Genomic DNA, 21,550 nt, shown 5'->3' on the forward strand with positions numbered 1-21,550 from the left:
GCAGCCGTCTGTGGAGGTGAAAGATCGGAGAGGTGAGCCGCAGGTAAGTTTGATTTTAGAGAACGCTGTATGCCATTCTATGAAAGGAGTTTGAACTTTACCCTAATAACAACTTTGGGCTTCTTTCTTTAGCCGAGATCTCATCTCAGTTCGCTGACTCTCTGAAGTCATTCTGATGAACAGAAAACTTTAAGAGCATCCCATCAAGGCTTTGAGGGCTTCACAACATGTAAAGTGCTGTTTCAGATACAGAAAAATTTAAGGAATGGTCTTGGCTTTCAAGGAACTTGATGTCTAGTTGGGGAAATTATTCATAAGCATTTGGAACATTTGGAAATGTATGTAGTAAAATAACAGATGGTTCCACGCTGTCCCACAGTAATGCAAGAGACATTTCAGAGCAGTAACTGCCGCATTGCCAAGTCCAGAGGGAAGGTGTAGAGAGGAAAGGGGAAGAAGGTTTGGACAGAATCTTAAAGAACAGATTCGGTTTCCAACAGTAGAAAGGCGTTCAGACATTTGCCAGTGGGATAAATATTGTGAACAAAAACAAGGAGGGAGGTATATTTAACCTCAGTGGCAACAGTAGAAGGCATGAGGAATTAGATAGATATAAGCTTAAAAGGATCTCTGATTGCTTTTGAAATTCTGTTTCATTGAGCAACCTAATTCTGCCTATTGACTAGACCAGTGGGTCTCAGCCAAGGTGGCACATTAGAATCATCTGCTGAGCATTTAAAACTACCTATGCCCCTGCCAGGGCTAATGCCCCAGACCAGCTATCTATCCGAGATGGGGCACCAGGCATCAATTTTTTTAAAAAGTAAAATTCTGCAGATATTTCTTATAAGCAGTTAGAATTGAGAATCACTGGACCACCCTGACCTCTTCTTTTTCTGTCCACCCATATATTCGTTATTTCTTTAGTAATCAGTTCTTCCAGTAAAGAGGGAAGGGATTAGGGAGTCTTGGCAAGCATTACAGCGGGCATGTTCTCTATCCGTGATACCACAGAGAAGTCAGAAAACAACAGCACAACAGTTACAGTGTTTTTCTTTAAAACAGAGCCCATTTGCCATTTTAGGCCAATTAGGCATATTTTGTGAACTTATTAATATTATTGCAGGTAATGGTTTGAGGCTAATCTGGATTGAGATTTTTTTTCTTCACACAAGATAATGGAGCTCCCCTGGTCCTTTCTAGCCAGTGTGTACATACCCATACTATGTAGGGTGTATGATAAACCTGTTTTGAGACCTTGCTTCAATGTAACAAGCCTGTTTTCTGTTTAACTTGTGTAATTTGCTTAAGTACAGAAAGTATTTAAAAGAACAATTCCTTTAAAATGAAGTTTAAAAATACCTCTGTAGAGTTTTTAAAACAAATTAATTTATGGCTTCTGCACCTTTCTCTTGCCTGACAGTTCTCCATTTACAGATGGGTGGGGCAGATTGCAATTATGTCGTCATCCCCATAGTGCATAAGATCATGTGAGAACGTCCATGTTTTTATCCTTGCCTCATTTGGTTGGCATATTCAGCACATGTAGACTGAGCACGTCCTTGGGGCTGGGCGGTAGGAAAAGAAAGATGAAAGGTGAAAAATACAGCTCCAGACATCAAGAAACTCACTTGTAGAAATGTCAGACATCATAACTAGCGTCAGGGTGGAAATGGGGAGCATGGAGGGGCCCACTCAGGGATGGTGCCCTGAAGGGGTCTGACCTGAATCTGGGGAGGTAGATTCTGTGTCATAGGGCAGCGTGTATCAGGGACAGAGGCAGGGCAAAAGTAGAGCGTTAGGGGAACCGCAGTCGTTTCCGATGTGGTTGGAAGGCAGAGAGGCAAGAAGTGAGGCCGGAGAGACAGGGAGAGGCTTGGAGGGCCCTGTGTGCCCTGCCTGCCAGAGAGTTTGGGCTTCATCCTGCAGGCAGTCACTGAACATGGGGAGTGGGTAATGGCTGTGCAAATACTCCAAGCATTATGGATATTTAGTTTGACATCTCCTCTGAATGTATTTCCATTGGGATCCATGGACTATATAGGCTCTTCTCTCTGGTTGTTCATGTAGTAGCCAGAGTTACCCTTAAAACCCTGACAAGACGCTGGGACCAGAGTAGGGTGCTTTTAAGCTACTTCAGAATGCAGACCCGATGATGAAGTCTTATTACTGCATCATTTATTCAGCTTAAAATTGAAATGATTATTGCATATAAGAAAAGACAACAAAGTAAATTTGCATAGTTCCTCTCAAGCAGACCTGCTTGCAATGGCAGTCCAGTAGTGAAAATGATTTTTCGCATGAATTTTGTGTAAAACTGCTTTGAGTATTTGGTTTTGAAGATTTCTAGAAAACTTCTCCTTTTTTGTCTGTTACTGCTGCAGGATTGGTGAGGCAATGTACAGCTTTCTCTGGGGCTACCAAGGCAGCAAGGATAAAAATAGGGCAAACTTTAAGAATCCCAGATATTTTCAGATAACAAAGACTGATTTATGTGGGCCCATTTTGCACTCTGACAAAACATAGAGAAGCTTTTGTGCTGTGATTAGCAAGGGTGCTGATGTCAGTTCTCTTGTCGAGCATCAAGCTTTATTCTGTGGCTAAATTGTGCTTTGTACCATAATCCAGAGAACCTTTGTATCTGCCTTATTAAAGTGTGTAGTTTATGTAATTGCTTTTGTTTTCCAGTTTAATCTGTGCCAGATTCAATGAGAGTGACTCATTTTGTGACTGAGACAAACATTCACATTTGGACCATGTTAAAAATAAATAAATAAGTGGCAGGTGCTGTTGGCTAAAGTCTGTGTTTTAATGTTGTAATTTCCTGCTCTAAGGGTTCATCTCTTATCCTCTGTAATCACGAGCGCAACCTATCTACTGCACCCTGATTGATTGCTACTCGTTTTTTGGCTATTTATTTTCGTTTCCAGGAGCCTTTTAAATTTGAACAATATCATTTCAACAGAGAAGCAAAGAAATGGCAGGGGAGCCACAGTTAATCGGAAGGAGTGACACACAAGCTGTAGCAGAAGGACACATGCCGTTCTTTTCTTTCTGTCAATTTCCCGAGGTGTTTTGTGCATGTGTTTTGGTAATGCTGTCCTAGTTATGTTTATTATGTATATGTTCAGTACTGGAGCTCTTTTTCTCAAGTGGAAGAGTTTTTGAAAGCACACCTTTCTATTCAACGTGGCCTATCCATCGACTCTAATATTCTCAAGATTTTACAACCATGGAGTCTTAGGGGAATTCTCTTTATTGTATGAGAATTTCTAGGTACCAGACGCTGTGCTATGTATTGAGTATGTAATGACAAATGGTCACTGTCTTCACGGACTTTACAGTCCGCTTAGGGAGTTAGGTACAAAATAAATAAATACAAAGAAGACTTAAATTGCAAAATGACAATAACCACTATATAGGTAATAAAGTATATTACGTAGGTAATAAGTTCCCTAAAATTGTGCCCTACTTTACATTGGGGGTCATTGGGAAGGGAAGGCCTAGAAGGTCAGAGTCGGCCTGGCGAAGACAAGGAAAGAACATACCAGACTCAGGAAATGGCATGTGCAAAGTCTCTGAGGCAGGAAACAGTTTGGCATCCTATTAACTGTATTCTTAGAAGAGAGAAGTGACGATTGATAAGCCTAACTGTATTGAAAAGGTTATGGATGAACTATAGGAGCACAGCAGTACGGCCCTATTTAGTATAGGGGCAAATGATCCTCCGTACAGTTCAGTAGCCTCTGAGAGCTTCCCTAAAAGTGCAGAATAGAGATTGATGCCTATAATACTAAGTGAGTCATTGGGGAATGGATGAATTATGTTCAATGAATTATGTAGTAAGGCATTTTAGAAAGATTTCCATGCAAGACATTAAAGTTTTAAAAAGTCATTTCTGTATTTAAAGACGGAACCTTCACTATCTGGAGAAATCACTTACTAAAAGATATGATTCCTTGATGGCCCTAGATAAATGACATAATACTGTATTTTCTTTTCTCTTCTCTATTACTTTTGCAAGCTTGCTGCTTGATAGGGAGGTGTCCGTAGAAGCATTACTTTACTAAGAGATGATATTTATTTATTTTGAAGTAAGTAGATGACTTATATAGTAACTGAATGGATTTTTGTAATCCAGAAACTAGTGCTAAATTCATGTGAATTAACACGTTATGATGTTTTAGTGTTCTCTAAAGCATGTGTGAGAACTCCCCACTGCCTTCTCTTTCTGGACAGCACTAATCATTTACTCTTTACTTGGAGCTATAGTCAGGCTGAGATGTTAATTTAAAACCTTGATGACATTAAAGAACTACATAATATTTTTAGGCCTTTGTGATGTTTCTACTAACCTTGTTGAAGGATTGCACCCAGTTTTTCCAGGAAGGATTGCCTCTCCCTTTAGCGATAGTTCTGCAGATACTTTGTGGGGTTTGCTATATTCTCATATATTTTCATGTATGGTCAATATTTTCTTCAACTAGTTAACTCCTTGAAAGTAGCAATCATGAATTACCTACTTGTATTTATTCCTACAGGTATTTACAATATAATCAGTAACTTACTGGTTAACTCGTTGATTTACCTTTTAATGTATCTGTATTTCCTTGAATGAATACAGTTTAAAGAATCTGTTAAAATATTAAGCCTAAATTATCCCCCAAGTTAATTCAGTTATGGGTACAGTTGTCCAAGTTATTAAAGAGGAAGACCTTCAAAGAGTAGTAAGGTTTATAGTGTTTCTGGGTAGAGTTGTTGGTTTTAAGTACTGCTGAAGCCAGCTGTTCAGTCATTTGGTTCTGCTTTTATTATTTAATCAATGTAGATTTCAGGGAGAGTAATAGTAAAAGAATTTTAGGCTTCTTCAGGCATAGCATCATACTCAAAATTTACCAAAGCTTGTGGAGAAAATATATTGTGAGTGTACATATCCAGATTGCCAATATATGTTTGTTAGGAAGAGAAGGAAAAAGAGAAAGAGAAAGGAGAAGGAAAATTGTAACCTGTACTCAAAGAACACAGATCTTATCCATGTGGTCTTTGAACAATAGACTGACTAGAAGAAAGACACAGTCCATTCTTTGCTTGCTTTTCAGGTGATAAATCAGGAAAGCTTCTGAACCCTTCTCCCTGCTCCTCGCTGCTCCTTGCACTCCCGCCCCTCCCTGCCACGCACAGAGAAAGAGAGAAATCTATAGCTTAAAATACGAAGGAGTCTCTTTACCTATCTTTATGTATTCTTTATGGGGTGATATTAAGGCATGAAAAGACATTGCTTTTTTTTAATGTAGTAAGATATACCTACCATAAAATTTACCATTTTAACCATTTTCAGGTGTACAGTTTCAGCGGCGTGAAGTACATTCATTTTGTTGTGCAACCATCACCACTGTCCATCTTCAGAACTGTCCATCTTCCTTAAACTGTACCCACTAAACACTAACTCCTTAACCCTGCCTTCCCGCCACTGGCAACTACCATTCTGCATTTTGTCTCCATGAATTTGATTACCAATAGGGACCTCATATAAGTGGAGTCATACAGTTTTTTGTCGTTTAGTGACTGGCTTATTTCACTTAGCATCACGTCTCAGGATTCATCCATGCTATAGCATGTGTCAGATTTTTATTCCCTTTTAAGACTGAATAATATTCCATTATGTATATATATCACATTGTGTTCATTTCTTCATTCAACAGTGGACACTTGGGTTGCTTCTACCTTTCGACTGTTGTGAATAATGCTACTATAAACATGGGTGTACAAATACCTGTTTGAGAACTTGCTTTCAATTCTCTTGGATATTTACTTACAACTGAAATCGTTGGAAGAACTGCCATACCATTTTCCATATCAGTTACACCATTTTGCATTCTCATCAGCAAATGCACAAAGGTTCCAATTTCTGCCATCGTGGCCAACGCTTGTTATTTTCTGCCTTTTTGATAACAGACATTCTGATGTGTTATGAAGTTGTATCTCATTGTGGTTTTGATTTGCATTTCTCTAATGATAGTGATGTTGAGCATCTTTTCTTGTGTTTATTGGTCATTTATCTATCTTCGGAGAATCTGTTCAAGTCCTTTGCCCATTTTTAAATTGGGTTATTTATTTTTGTTGTTATCGAGTTGTAGGGATTCTTTATGTATTCTAGACGTTGATCATTTATCAGATAAATTATTTGCAGATATTTTCTCTCATTCTATGAGTTAGCTTTTTCAGTCTGTTGATCAAGTCCTTCAGTGTGTAAATTTTAAATTTTGATGTATACCTATTTTTTCTTTTGCGTTTCTTCTGCACTTTTAGTGGTAGATCCAGTAGGTCATTGCCAAATCTAATATGTTATGAAGCTTTTCTCTGTTTTCTTCTAAGAGTTTTCTAGTGTTAGCTCCTAGGTTTAGGTCTTTGATCCATTTTGAGTTAATTTTTGTGTGATATAAAAATCTTCATTGTTTTGCATGTGGATATCCAGTTTTCCTGGTTCCATTTGTTGAAGCCATTGCTTTTTTATATTTAGTAAAAACTAAGTCTTCCTTGTTGGCTTGATATTACATATCCATGTAATATCTTCTAATATCAATATCTTCCAGTCTCCTGTTAGATCTAATAGAGCACAATAAATATGTATATGTAGACACATTATTAAGTTAATTGAGGCATCAGTAAACTTTGCTGGAGTGGTAGATTATTCTATGGAAACAAAACATGTATGTGACTTTCTCTAGACAAGTATTTGTAAAATTGGTTTGATAAGTGTGCACTTCCTTGAAAAATTTCTGTCAAATTAATACTAGATGGATATTTCTGTTTTGTTCCTAGGCATGGAAGAGGAGGTGGTTTGTGTTACGCAGTGGTCGCTTGACTGGAGATCCAGATGTCTTGGAATATTACAAAAATGATCATGCCAAGAAGCCTATCCGTATTATTGATTTAAACTTATGTCAGCAAGTTGATGCTGGATTGACATTTAACAAAAAAGAGTTTGAAAACAGCTACATTTTTGATATCAACACCATCGACCGAATATTCTACTTGGTAGCAGACAGTGAGGAAGAGATGAATAAGTGGGTTCGTTGTATTTGTGACATCTGTGGGTTTAATCCTACAGAAGAAGGTAAGCCCAAGATTTTATTATTCAACCTGAGTTTTCCTTTATTACTGCATTTTTAGAACTGTTATAAAATCTTTGTTACTTCAATTACACAATGTAATATTATTTACTTTTTTATAATGGCTAACAAACATTTGAAAAAAAGCACTAAAGTCTTTAATCAGTTTGGGAAGAAATTTTTTGTAGGTTTTAGGGGAGACTTAACCATTGTGGGGCAGTGTCTAGATAAATGTCTTGGAAAAGATGACAAGAAGGCATACTTATTTAAGAGCATTTCTTGTGTCTGTATATATCAGGTTGAACCTTATAGCACTGCTGATATTTAACTACTTTTCACTTATTAAAAGCATCATTTTCATGTGACTCAATTCTTTAGGTGTTATTTTAAAAACTGTATTGGATTATGAAGTTAGGAAATAACCAAGACGATTATCAATACCTGTGAAACACAAGTGACAGTCAGTCACAAAACATGTTGAAAAAGTAACATATGAGTTTGCTTAACACAGAGGTCCTAAAAAGAGCATGGAGGGAGAGGGGGCTCAAGGTTTGGGAAAGGCATAGTGAAGAAAAGCTTCTCGGGTAAACTGTGGCTTTTGAAGGAAGTAGCATTTCTACACAAGTGAAAAAAGGGATCCAGAACCCTCTAGACTTAGGGGCAAGGAAGAGCAAGGACCCAGAGATGGAGCAGCATTCTACGTCACTGGAGCAGGGGGCTGTGAAGGATAAAGGCAGGGGGAGAGTTGCTTGAGGAGCTGAGATTTGGAGTGCCTGTCCTGGGAAGAGCTGAGTGGGTAGAGGTCTCACGAAGAATTTTACAGGAGCAATTCCTCTTCCCGTGCTTTTATATAGCTGTCTTGACCACTTACTCCCTGTGCACTTCTCTACTTCTCTGCCTTTTCTAACAAACACCTATCTAGGGGACTCCAACACACATTTAGGTTCATAAAGCCAAAACTCAGAAAAAAAGGTGGCCTGAGGTCTTTGACCTTACCGTCTTCATGGTTATACTCCCATTTCCAGTGTGCATTTCCAAATATCTATATTTAGGAGTGCTGGAGGTTCGGTGAGGGCTGGAAAAATTGCATCAACAATCAACATCAAGTTTTGGATTGAAGTGAAAGAGCAATCATCTCTAATTAGCTCAGGTCAGCCTGCTGCTTCCTTTCTGGCCAGTCAGCAGCCCACAAGAAGGAGCCTTCCAGAACCGGGATTGGCCCAGTGGGGTGGGGAAACCCCTTGGCGAGGGAATCCAGAACCCTGAGGGGGCAGCACTGAGACAGGAAAGGAGGCATCCAGTTTAGACAGGAGGTGGCTAATGAGCTGGACTTTTCAACAGAGCTCTAGTGATTAAAAGCCTCAAGAAGTTGTTTCACGTGTGGAATTAAGGCTTCGGTGGTTTTTGTGAAGTACTAAATATGTTCACATTTTAAGTGAGTGTGTAGCGTATTACTTCTAACTCCAGTTAAACTCCTTTCCTTTCTTCTTGCATATATAGTCTATGTTTGAGTACAGTGGAGGATTTTGAAGTTAAAGTCACAAATGAGATAGCTCTCCAGTGGTTACTTAATGACCACTCAGTAATGATAATTTTTGGATTAAGATACTACATTAGTTTCAGGGGCACCTGGGTGCCGCAGTCATTAAGCGTCTGCCTTCAGCTCAGGGCGTGATCCCCGCGTTCTGGGATCGAGCCCCACATCAGGCTCCTCTTCTGGGAGCCTGCTTCTTCCTCTCCCACTCCCCCTGCTTGTGTTCCCTCGCTGGCTGTCTCTCTGTCAAATAAATAAATAAAATCTTTAAAAAGAAAAAAAGATACATTAATTTCATGATGTGCTGGATTTTCAGTTAAAATAATTTAAGTCATTGTATACTCTTCGGGTTGACAATGTTCTTTTGCCTGCTACCTTTTCAGTTTAGAATTTATTTTTAGTGACATAAAAGTAGACTTCTGTCCTTATCGATTGCCTGTATCGATTCAGTTGATCTGAAAGACTTTAAGTAGTAGGTGTTCTTCCATCTCTCTTTGTTTTCTATATAATTCTCCTAAATATAATTAGCAAAGGAAATGAGATACCCTCCTAGAGGAGATACATTCTTCAGTCAAGGAATAGGTCTAATTTTGGAAGCCTATTCAAGGGGTGGAGATGAGACCCCCCCCCCCCCAAATAAGAATTTCGAATGCACACGTATCTGAGATTACCTTTGCAAGTTTCAAGGCACGAAGTCTGGTCCATTTGTCCACTTTAGAATGACCCTCATCATCTAAGAGTTTGATGAACACCCAGTCACCTCTGGGAAGAAGGAAAGTTTCGTCTACTTTAGAAAATTGATTCATTAATTTACCAAATTATTGAATTTGCCAGCACTCTACTAGGCTTTGAACATTCGTTTAACCTACATATTATTAGGTGACTAGTTAGGGAGACAGATGGCAAACATTACAGATGTGGAACTGAGTGAGCATCTGGTGGGGAAGGATTCATGCCAGAATAATTCACTACAGTTGATGAGTGCAAGATACATAATGTGTGTGTGTGTGTGTGTGTGTGTGTGTGTGTGTGTGTGTGTGTGTGTTTTACATAGTAACGTATGATTATATACACATATTAAAGTATGATACTGTAGGACTGTGTTAATACAGTTCTTGCCCTCATTGAGCTAATAGTCCGTCTAAGAGAAACAGGCTAATACTCTAGGAATTGTAATATTGGTTAAAAAGTGTCCTGGTAAAGAAGAAATAAGCACAGATAGCAGCTAATTTAGTTTTAAGAAGGTTAGGAAAAGCCGACGTAGTTTTAAATGGTTCTGTGACCGTAGCTGATAATGTACTAAGAACTTTATTTTGTACTTAGTGGAACATTTTCATTGATATTAGTAGTCAGAATCAGTCACAATGTCTATTTATCACTTAATAAACTTACTAATATAGGGAGGGGTGCAGGGGCAAACTCCCAAATCCTTTTAAAACAGATAAAGTACAATTGCCTTGAATGAAACTCGTAATTTGTGAATGTTTTATCTTCACGATATCAATAAAGGGGGAGGTTGGAAGAGAATTAATAGTATTATTAGTCGCATTTGATATATATAATGAGTTGGTTACCAAGAACAGCTATGCTCATCATAACTCATTTTTTATCTCTTCTTTAATACAAGCCACTAAAGACTTCAATTTGCCAGTGCTTTCTAAATGTAGTTTGTGAGTTACAGCTAAACGCAACTGCATTTTTTTAAAAAAAATTCTACAATACAGATTTTTTACAAGTTCGTCCTGGCCTTCTCCCAAATAGCCACAGTTAGAGATGTCTAACTCTGTTGTTGAAGACTTGAGCTTCTCATAAATCATCAAGTTGTAAATAAATCAGTAAGTCGTAAATCAGTGAAAGTTGAACAGTCCTTCATTGTGTAGTATCAAGGAGCCACAAAAATATTTTACTCTATAATTTTGATTTTTCATGCAGAGTAGCAAAACTGCAAAAAGGCTTTAAAGTTAACCACTGTATTCCTCTATTCATTTGTAGTAGCTGACTTTGCTAGATGCCTTTAAAAAAAATCCACGCATTTAAAGATTTGTATCAAATGCTAAACTGCAGAGAACTGCTATTATCCTTTGTGATCACGTTCATACAGTTTAATATGACAAGATAAATATCAAAATGTCTGTGTTCTTCCATTTACTTTACCACCTACTTCATTTTCTCTTGCTTCCAAATAAATCTCACCACCAATCACTAAATAATAGGTGTTTTTGTTTTTACCTAGATCTGTCCCCGGAGCCCTGTGCTCTTCCCATTTCAGAGTTGAGTATGCTCTCACTCTTGGCTTAAAACTAATGACACAGAACCATTTTTCACTATGCTCGTGTCAGGCTAGATGTGGGAAGAAATATCCTATGCTTGGGTATTACAGTCTGAGAAAATAACTATCCACAGTCCCTATGAGAATAACTAGTTTTTGCTGAAAACAAAGGAAAGGGGAAAAATCTGACCTGTGTTTTGATTCCAGGAACCTCTCAAAATATCATTACCATGTTATTTCCGCTGCCCCAGGTGACCACTGCTATTATTGAATACTCAGAATGTTGGCAAGCTGAAGCTGTTTTTAAACTCTAGCTCATTGAACTATGTGTGGTTCCTATGAATGCTTTTATTTAGCAGATTTGAGGGTAGAAACTAATTTCTTTTGTTTTTCTTGGAAGTGTGCAGATTTATTTTTGTTTCTACACGGAGGTGGAACCTGTTAAATGTGCTAAGCAAGTGTCAGGAAACAGCCTTATGGCTCTAGACAGCCAGCGAACCTGGCGCGGAGACTCCGGGTCCGATTTCAGGGCGCGAGGGTAGCGAATTGCCTTTTACCAGTCACTCGAGTTGCTTTTCCCAAAATGCCCAGATAATAGTAGCTTAAGAAAATAGTGATTCTCTATTGGATAGTCTTCCCTGTAGAAAAGTAGGTAAACTAACGTAAGTATATATACATGCTCCTGTTCCTGCAAAGCGGTGCTTCATTAGAGGACTCTTAAATTTTGTTTTATTACTTTTTTATTCAGGGATAATTTACTACTGTGGAAGGTACAGTTCAGTACAGTTTTATATATTCATCTATATCTACATATAGAAATAGAAGTCTGTGTAACTGCCACTCAGGTCAAGAAGTGGAACATTTCCAGCCCCCAGAAGGCTTTTTCATTCTTTTTCCCAGTAAACACCCAGAAAAAAAGCCCAAACGTAACTACGATTTTGCTTCTATAACCATAGATTAGTTGTGCCCATATGCGAACTTCATATAAATAAAACCACTGAATCTGGCTTCTTTTTTCCAGTAGAAGTCTGGGAGAGTCATTCATGTAGCCTGTAGTGGGAGTTCTCCTTTATCTTCCGTAGCATTCTGTTTTGTGGCTAGATCACACATTATGGATCTGTTTGATGCTTGTGGACATTCGGGTTGTTTCTAGTTTTTCATACAAATAAAGCTACTGTGAGCAGTGATATATATATATATATATATATATATATATATAAAATCTTTTGACGGACATGAACACTTAGTGTGGGTGTGTACCCATGGGCGGAACCGCCATATCTTAGGTTAGGGACCAGTTGCTCTCCTACCAGCAGTGCAGGAGACTTCCAGTTACACTACATTCTCACCTACATTTGGTATTGTCAGTCATTAAGTTTTTTTTTTTTTTAAGATTTTATTTATGTATTTATTTGACAGTGAGAGAGAGGCAGCCAGCGAGCGAGGGAACACAGGCAGGAGGAGTGGGAGAGGAAGAAGCAGGTTCCCAGCGAAGGAGCCCGATGTGGGGCTCGATCCCAGGACCCTGGGATCACGCCCTGAGCCGAAGGCAGACGCTTATCAACTGAGCCACCCAGGCGCCCCTGTCAGTCGTTAATTTTAGCCTTTCTAGTGAATGTGTAGTGGTGTCTCATTGTGGTTTTAATTTGCGTTTTCCTGAGGACCAGTTCAACTAGAGCGTTTATTCGGTTTTTGTTTTGTTTTCTTACACATTCTCAAGCTATTGAGATATTGATTCATTGAGTCTCCTGAGACGGGGCTCAGGCACCTAGAACTCTAAAAAAGTGATTCTGATGCCATGACACTTCTGGATAAGAATTAAGGCATTTTCAGCACTTCCTAAGGAATTATTTTAAAAGTCTCCCAAGAATATTTTTATAACCTGTTAAGGAGATAATCATGACAAATAAGATTAAAAAATTTTCTATTTAAAACACATTAAATAGATGGGTCTGTGATTAAAGATCTTCAATTTTTGATTAAAAAGATTGAAGAAATTGCAGGTTGCTTCATTGAACATTGCAACTACTGCTCTTTCCTATTTGTATTCATTCGTTAGATTTACCTTTACAAAATATTCTTCTGTGAAAAATGGTGTGTTCAGAAATGAGAGGATGGTTACTTGAGCATCAATGATAAGGCATACTCTTTGTGGGTAGAGTCTTATTTCCTAAGTTAATTAGACATGCATCCAATGAAAATAATTAGACATATATCCAATCAAAATGCTTCTCTTGACAAAAAAGAAATTCTACAATGGACCAGGTAAATTAATAATCAATAGAAACAGTGTAACCCTGACCTATTTACCTTTAATTGTGAACATAAAGGTAAAATTTTTGTATAGAAACCCAAAAATATCCTATCAGCAAATGTAGCCCATCTTAAGAGAAAAGGATCTCATCTAGTCTCCTGACAAGGACATGGGCAACACCTTGGTTTTATTACCACGTGCTAGATACAGTATGGCAGTAGTCATAAAATCAGAGAACCTGTCACATTAACTTTGAAATATTCTCCTTACCAATGAGAAAGAGTAGAACTGCTTACCTGGGCTTAAGCTCTTATACCTTTTGATATGTGTGTGTATATGTATGTATGTATGTGTATGTGTGTGTAGATATATTATTTTGAATGTTCAGAGGCATCATCTAGGCACCCCAACTCCCATGAGGGACACTAACACCAGGGCATTATGGTTCCAAACGGGATAAAACTGTGCATTAAGCTAGGGATCATGGGGACCAACTTATTCTTTGTGGTTCTCCTCACATAATAATTTGCTTCTCTTCACTGAAAGCTGGTGAAGGCTTACTTTGCCAGTACTTATTAGCTTTCTCAGGAAAATTCAATTAAGAATTTGCTCTAGCAGCTCATTAGGCCTTTAATGGTTGCTAATTATACTCTTTATGCCTTTTGAACTAAGAGACAGGGAATAATTTTACACACATAAGCAAACCCTAAACTGATATTTGGTTCTCAGAAACTTGATACCAGCATTATTTAGAACAGTAAGTTAGAAACCTAGGTGAGGCAGAAATCAACAAACGTGGCTGCCCAACTACTTGTCAGGTAGAATGAGGCACATCACGTATCTTCATACAATGGAATAGAAGCTTCTTGTTTCAGACCAGTTGGTTAACTTTGACCAGAAATTTTATATTAAGGAATATTTAGACACACTGCAATGCTTGCATTAAAATATGCAGAGCTGAGTAATAGGAGTAATATTAATATGAGCAAAATAACCCCAAAGACTAAATCTTTGAAAGCAGGGCATCAACTGAGGGGTAGAGCAGTGTTCCCTTCTCTTTTAAAGTCTTTTGAATGCTATGTTGTTTGGAATGGTTGGGCTTGCTTTTCATGGCTGTGTGGAGGTCTTTTCTTTCTTGAGCTGGCTAGTGAACATAATGGAAGTTCTCTCCCTTTTTGTTTCTTAGAAGTAGATGTAAGCCTTGCCATATTGTGATCAAGATACTCTATATTTTTGGATGGAGCTCTTAGAGTGTATTATGCTAAGTGAAATAAGTCAGGCAGAGAAAGACAAATACCATATGATCTCACTCAAAGAAAACAGATGAACATATGGAAAGGGGGGAAGGGAGAGGGGGAAAAAGCAAACCATAAGAGACTCTTAATGATAGAGAACAAACTGAGGGGTGATGGAGGGAGGTTGCTTGGGGCTGAGCTAGATGGGTGGTGGGTATTAAAGAGGGCACTTGTTGTATGTAAATGATAATTGCTGAATTCTACTCCAGAAACCAGTATTGCACTGTATGTTAACTAAAATTAAAAAAAAAAAAAAATGAAGCTCTGCACCACTGCCTTCACTGTGTAGGGACATGTAAGCACAAAAGTAGAAATAGCACTAACGTCTATGAATCACAGAATAATAAATTGTCAAATATATTCATTGATAAAGCACTCTCTCAATGTTAAATGCAACTAAATTCATCTGTGTTCCTAGGGAATGAGCTCCAAATATCAGAAATAGCAAAGAACAAAAGGATTTTTAAAATAATGCATACTGTATAACGTACCTATTTTAATTTCAAGAAAACACTAACAAAGACCAAAAAAAAAGGAATCTTTGAATCCGTCTTTTTTTCTTTTTTCCAGAAATTGAGAGGATCTTGCATCTATAAAAAGGGTGAAAAACTTTAGTCATTCACAGGTGGGAGAAATGGAAGGTTAAAAATGAGATGGTCCCATTGTGTTAATAAAACAAGATCAGACAAATGTGATTGCCTGGCTAAGTGATTCTTTTCCTACCTAAGATGAATCACTCAGTTCATTTAGTGTATAGCCATCAAATTTAAAAACTGAGTTTTAAGGAAAAGTGTATCTATAAAAATACCCACCTGGAAAGCTTACTTTGGGAGTTACACTGGAAAATTAGAATTCTTACACTGTTTCATGTAGTCATGTATTTCCAGTGTTGAGTTTCATTTTGCTTTGGGCAGAACTAAAAATTGAATGGGATAGTACAATTTTATCACACCTCTATGGTACAAAAAGGAGAAGTATGCAAAATATATCTGTGAATAGAGCCTGCAGGATACGATAAGTGCTTTCTGACCACTCTCCTCTTTTTTTTTTCTCCTCAGTGTTGTGCGTTTTTCTGAAAGCTCCTCTTTAAAAGATAAATATTTTTCATAGTTCTGTTAAGTTTAACAACCCACAAGGATTTACTGAGTCACTGATTAATCTATAGCCTTTAAAATCCCCTTAAGTAAATCTTTTAGATTTGTAATTGAGTCAAAACAGTAAAACATTATTTCATACAGTATGTTATATATACTATTTATAATCATCTGTTAGAAATAATGAGATGTTTATGAGTTCCCACTGAAATTATGGCATTATGTCCTATAAATGCCCTCCCAAATATTTTTCTTTTCTCACTATTTTCTTTTCTCACCTTTCATAAATAAGAAAGAACTAACTAGTAAACTCCTGGCATAAAGTGTTAGATTTTATTAGACAAGCTTGCATGAAGACTTGACGTTGCACGCAGCACAACAGTTAAAAACGTTAGAAATTAGCTCAACTTCTATTTACTCCAAACGCGCCAATGAAAGAAGTCTTTAAACTTATTTAGCATCTAGTAGGGCTCACATATTTCTTAAAGAGCAAATACCAAACTGCACCTTCAGTTGAACGAGTCTTGAAGATTTAGGAGTGCCGCTGGCCTGTTCCAACAGGACATAGAGAAAGTGCTCAGTGAGTTTGGGTGAATGAAACCATTTCGAGCACCTGCAACATGCAGGGCAAACTAATGCATAGGAGTTCTGATCCTTTTTGTTTGTTTTGGGAAACCACAAACAAAGATAAACTTATATTTAGCCATACTAATGTGTTATTATTCAAGCTTTACAATTATGATATGAGCTTCTGTGCCTAGGATGAAGAGTCATAAAATACAAACTATGTAAATTTCCCTGGGGTGCACATATAAATATTGAAGTTGAATACATGGGGCGCCTGGGTGGCACAGTGGTTAAGCGTCTGCCTTCAGCTCAGGGCGTGATCCCGGCGTTCTGGGATCGAGCCCCACATCAGGCTCCTCCGTTATGAGCCTGCTTCTTCCTCTCCCACTCCCCCTGCTTGTGTTCCCTCTCTCTCTGGCTGTCTCTATCTCTGTCAAATAAATAAATAAAATCTTTAAAAAAAAAAAAGTTGAATACATAAGACATCATCAAAAGCATATGGAGTTACTCTGTAGGATCTAGAGAAGCTAGAGCTGACATGTAGCTCCTCCCTGGTGAATTAAGAGGCCAGATGACCTGCATTTGATTTTATTTGGTAGAACATATTAAGTCCTTTACCTTACCTTTTATTGTCTCTTAGGGAATGTTTTGTTATAAAAAATCTCAGTTTCCTACTGCTGAAAAAAAAAAAAAATCTCAGTTTCAACCCAGGCTTTTCTGTTCTAACATAGACAGTAAACAAATTTGTTTATTCATATATGAACATTTATCTTTTTCTGGACGTATAGTCTTGTATTCCTAATCAGTCTAACAGAATTTTTCTTCTGGGCTTTTCAAAATTTACATGGTTGTGTTAATGATTACAGTGGGATTTTATCTCTTATTTTCAACTTGTGTTCAAATTACTTCACTCTGAACAATTTAGCTAGTTTCATATGTCTTCTCAGAATGTTGTTAAGTGCTTAATAAATTATTCCTTTACTTGCTGGCCCCTTTTGCATGAAAATATTACAGAAATCCAGTAAACGGTACTGGAGGCTATGAGCCGAGGGAAGAGGAGATGGCTTAAGAAAAGCTCTTTCCCTGAACATGAATCCCACAATGAGAACTATTTCTCCTTGGTCTGCTGAGGAGTAGAAAGAAAAGAATGAACAGCAAAGTAAAAATGGGACAAAGAGTGGATGCTTGTGCCTGTAGATGCCACACAATAAAACGGGCCTCCTTGGAAAGTTGGCTTGGCTTGGGAAGCACTTTGGTTTTTTGTTTTGTTTTGTTTTAAAGATGTATTTATTTGTTTGAGAGAGAGAGAGAGAGAGAGAGAGAGAGAGCGATGGGAAGGGGGGGCACAGGGGGAGAGAGAGAATCGTCAAGCAGACTCCCTGCTGGGCACGGAGCCTGCTACAGGGCTCAATTCCAGGACCCTGAGATCATGACCTGAGTGGAAACCAAGAGTCAGACGCTTAACTGACTGAGCCCTCAAGGTGCCCCGACTTTGTTTTCTATCGTGGAAAAAAGCTCTCTCTTATGCTAAGATTGTAGAACATCTTCATTGCCAGTAGCCTCCAAACTAAAGACTGTTCAAGGCACAGTTAACCATGGCTTTATTACAGCCTCTGGAAAAAAGAGCCCCACTCTTCAGATCTCTTTCACAACAGCCAATTATTTCCTGTGTAAATGCTGCTATTTAGGTAGTATTTGTTTTAACCGACATTGTCCTGGTTTATCATGCTTTTGTGTGTTTAAACAGTTTATCTCCAGACTTCTAAGTAGCTTTATTTAAGAAAAAAGTCTTACAATGAGATCGACGATGATAGTTACATTTTGGTGTTGCAGACCCTGTGAAGCCACCTGGCAGCTCCATGCAAGCGCCAGCGGATGTACCTTTAGCTGTAAACACAGCACCGCCGTCCACGCAGGTGGATTCGTCCTGCGCCGTTCCACCTCCTCCATATCAGCTGATTAACCTGCCACCGCACCTAGAAGCCCTTGGCATCCAGGAGGATCCTCAAGACTACCTCTTGCTCATCAATTGTCAAAGCAAGAAGCCTGAACCCACCAGGTAAACCGCGAATGCCTGTGTGTGCGTGTTGTGTGTGTGTGTGTTGTGTGTGTGTACACTTAGAAGTCTTACCGTTAAACTTTTTTTATTCTGATTTGAAGGCGTAAAAGAAACCCAACTTTATGGGTTTATATTTTAGGCTCACTATGTTTCGGGGTATATTCCTCTAACATTTCTGATATTCAGGAGATTTATTGAAGAAACATGTTCTCTGCTATCTTGGCAAAGAACACTTGTACCTACAAGGCTCTTTTGGAAATCTCTCTCCTGTTTCATAGTCTTTGTTACAGACTCACAGTATTACTTGCTTAACAGATTTCACTGATTTATAAATGGTGATCTTGCTCCATTTCTTATGTGATTGTAAACCAGCCAAGGGTCATCTTTTGTTTCTGAAGAAGGAGAGGAATACCTACTACTAGAAGATTTTGAAAGCAAAACGATTCCATTGCAGTGAGTGTGTTGTGGTTGCTTTGGATCTGTGTGAGAAATTAATTATTCAGGTAAAATCCCAATATAGCAAATTCCATGGGATATACAATTTGGGTTATTGTGAAATTTGGTGAAATCACATATATTGCTATAAAAACTAAAATTTTCCAATCATCGTACCTAGCCATGAAGCAGAGCTTACCGTGACTTTATACGTTTGTAAGTAGAAAGAAGCATACGGATTTCAGTGCTTGCTTGAAGGTATCATAAAGCCTTTCCCAAATCCTTGGTTTCCCCATCATCTCCGTTCCTGCTCCCTTCTGTTCTTCTAAGCTATACGGTATCTTGATTTGATCATTCTTGTCATTTGCTGTTGAGTAATTGGAAGGCCTGAGGTAACAGTGAGAATTGGAGACAGAAAATGTAGATCAGGGAGCCCGTTCCTGCCATTAGCAGCAGTGTGACAACCAGTGATATTGGGGATATTTATGTCTTGATTTGCAATATATAAAAGTAGGAATGAATTGCATAGTAGATGTGAAAGATATTTTTTTAACAGAATGATTGGACATTAAGCATTATTTTTTTATATCAAAAAAGTTGTTTTCATGGAGAAAGTGACTGTTACTGGGCTAAGATCATATGAAGTGCTTGTTCAATTTTTATATAGGATTTGTCAAGAACCACAGTTTAGTTGCTGTGAATTATTCCGAGGTAACAGAATACAAATATTCCAAAGATGGGTTTCTGCATATTTGTTGTAATGGGATTTTACCTGTAAGAGCAAAAAAAGAAATCTTTTTATAAATCAACACTAGTTAATAAAATCAAATTCTAACTTGATTTTGCTTGTTTGCTGTGAGTATTTAAAATTACACATTCGCAACTTTGTTACCTGTGCTACTAACTAAGATTCTTTTTTATGGAGATTCACAATTATTTTTCAATATCAACTTTTTAAAAGCCAGCAGCTAAGTGGCAGTGTTCCGTACATTTTCTTTTTATATGGTATCTTTCATTGATCTCATGGGTATTACAGCTTTCCTGTTGTAGTAGAAATTATGCTCAGAGTCCTTGCTCAGATGTATTTAGTATCTGTAGTTTGCAGAAGTGGCAGTTAATTGACAAATATTTAGGAAGTACCCACTACCCACTATGTGCCCACTCTTTTGCTAGGTGCTGTGAAGGTATAGACTAGTTAATTACATAAGCTACAGCCCCCTCAGGTACAGTCCCTTCAGAGTTTATAAGTGAAGCTTTTGAAGAAGTCAGAACATGGAAGCGTTAAGTGTTTGTAGATGATGGCAGGAGAATTGCCTTGCAAATCCTGCAGGACTCAGCTCAGGCATGTACTTCTCTAGAAAACATTCCCCCAAACTTATGGACTAAATGCCAGTCCGAGTTTTCATAGCATCCTGGTTGTGCCTCCTTATCTGTGTTTTATCACAGAATTGGGAATAGCTTGATATTTTAATTTATTCTTCACTAAACTATAAGCTAGTCAAGGGCAGGGAACTTAATACTCATTGTACTTCTAGCTTTTCTTAACTCACTTGTTTGAATTCAGTGAAGTGCAAATTTAAGAATACGTGTAGGTGCATTAGAAATTCTTAGAAGGAACAGTGCAAGTATTTTTAAGATGGAGGGTGAAACACTTCAAAGGAAGAGTAGGATTTGAACTATACTGGTTCCTGTCATTCGCAATCTGCATAAAAATTATTTGAGGGAAAGGCAAGGTAAGAGTGAGGGATGGGAGGAAGCGAAAGAGGAGGAGCGTTTGCCAGAATAGAGGATTCCACTGGGGGAGAGTAAGACATGAGATCGGCGTGCCAGGTGGAGCCAGCGATCGACCTCAGTACCAAGTGGAGTTGCTTGTGGGCTTTTTTCGTTCCCACAGCCTGTTGGGACCCTCAAGAGGATTTTCTCCAAGTAGATGGGTGATCTGAAAACCATGATCTGAAAATAGTGACCTTATAGCAGTATGGTCCCTTGGGTTCATTGGAAGAAGGAGAAACTGGAGGAAAGAAGTCCACTAGGACTTCTTAGGAGGGTTTAGTGGCGTGAATCTATCTGAATGTGAGGTGGTGACAGTGGGAAGAGAACAGGGGAATAATTACTTGGTTAGAAGGACTTGGTGCCTCAGTGGTGGTGGAGATCAAAGAGAATGAATCAAAGCTGAAAGCATTTTGAGCCTCGAGATTCTGGAAAAAGACATTTCTCTTAAAGGCAAGTCAGAAAGGACAGTCAGTTTGAGAAGTAAGGAGTTTGGTTTGGTACATGCAAGCAAGGTAATACCGGGATAACCAAATGGAAAAATATTTGAACAGTTTGAAAATACAGGACTCAGAGATCGGTGAGAAGATGGGAGTTGTCAGCATTCAGTGGAAGGTGAAGTTACGAGAGAGGAGGATTTTTTAAATGGCTCTGTGGTAAAGCATTAGAAGACTGAATTCTGTTGGCTGTTCCCAGGTCTCGGAGACCCGGGAGAAGGAGCGAGTCAGTGAAAGAAGGGACTAATCCGTGGGGGAAGGGAAATGACAATACTGCAGTCTGGGCTCTGTGGCACCAGAGGCAGAGTGTGAATGAGTAAGTGTGATACACAGTGCCAGGTGTTACGAAGAAATCAGGAAAGATCACACCTTAAAAACACTATTGCAAGTTATTTTTCAGAAGATTAAGGACTTTGGACAACACTCACAGTAGTTAAGGTATCTTATTAACCATTAAGGAAGTGCATGCAATGTGCTAGTATTGTTAGCTTCATTTTGGCTTCTACCCAAATTTTGTGATATTGCAAAAGGCAGAGACTAGAAATGTACCCAAAACATTAAATATACTCTAATGAGAGTTCTCAGGGTTAATTATTGTTTGGAGTTGGCCAGCTCTGTGGCTTGTATTTTGATCATCTTTACAGTACTGGCTAAATGTTTGTTA

General features: G+C 38.3%; 1 protein-coding gene across 9 annotated transcripts in view; it reads left to right on the plus strand.

Annotated features, from left to right (window-relative positions):
- Positions 1-21,550, plus strand: part of GAB1 (GRB2 associated binding protein 1) — a 123,152-nt gene that overhangs the window by 69,521 nt on the left and 32,081 nt on the right. For 6 of the 9 annotated variants that reach the window (XM_045798910.2, XM_045798913.2, XM_045798914.2 and 3 more), the window contains 3 exons: positions 6,823-7,117; positions 17,959-18,184; positions 18,557-18,637. In XM_045798910.2, the coding sequence (XP_045654866.1) occupies positions 6,823-7,117; positions 17,959-18,184; positions 18,557-18,637 (602 nt within the window). The remainder of the gene's footprint in view (positions 1-6,822; positions 7,118-17,958; positions 18,185-18,556; positions 18,638-21,550) is intronic. The other 3 variants (XM_045798912.2, XM_045798915.2, XM_045798917.2) reach the window with 1 other exon arrangement.

This window comes from Ursus americanus, chromosome 13, assembly GCF_024610735.1.
Source record: "Ursus americanus isolate L20-20 chromosome 13, mUrsAme1.1.p, whole genome shotgun sequence".
NCBI classification, from domain to species: domain Eukaryota; kingdom Metazoa; phylum Chordata; class Mammalia; order Carnivora; family Ursidae; genus Ursus; species Ursus americanus.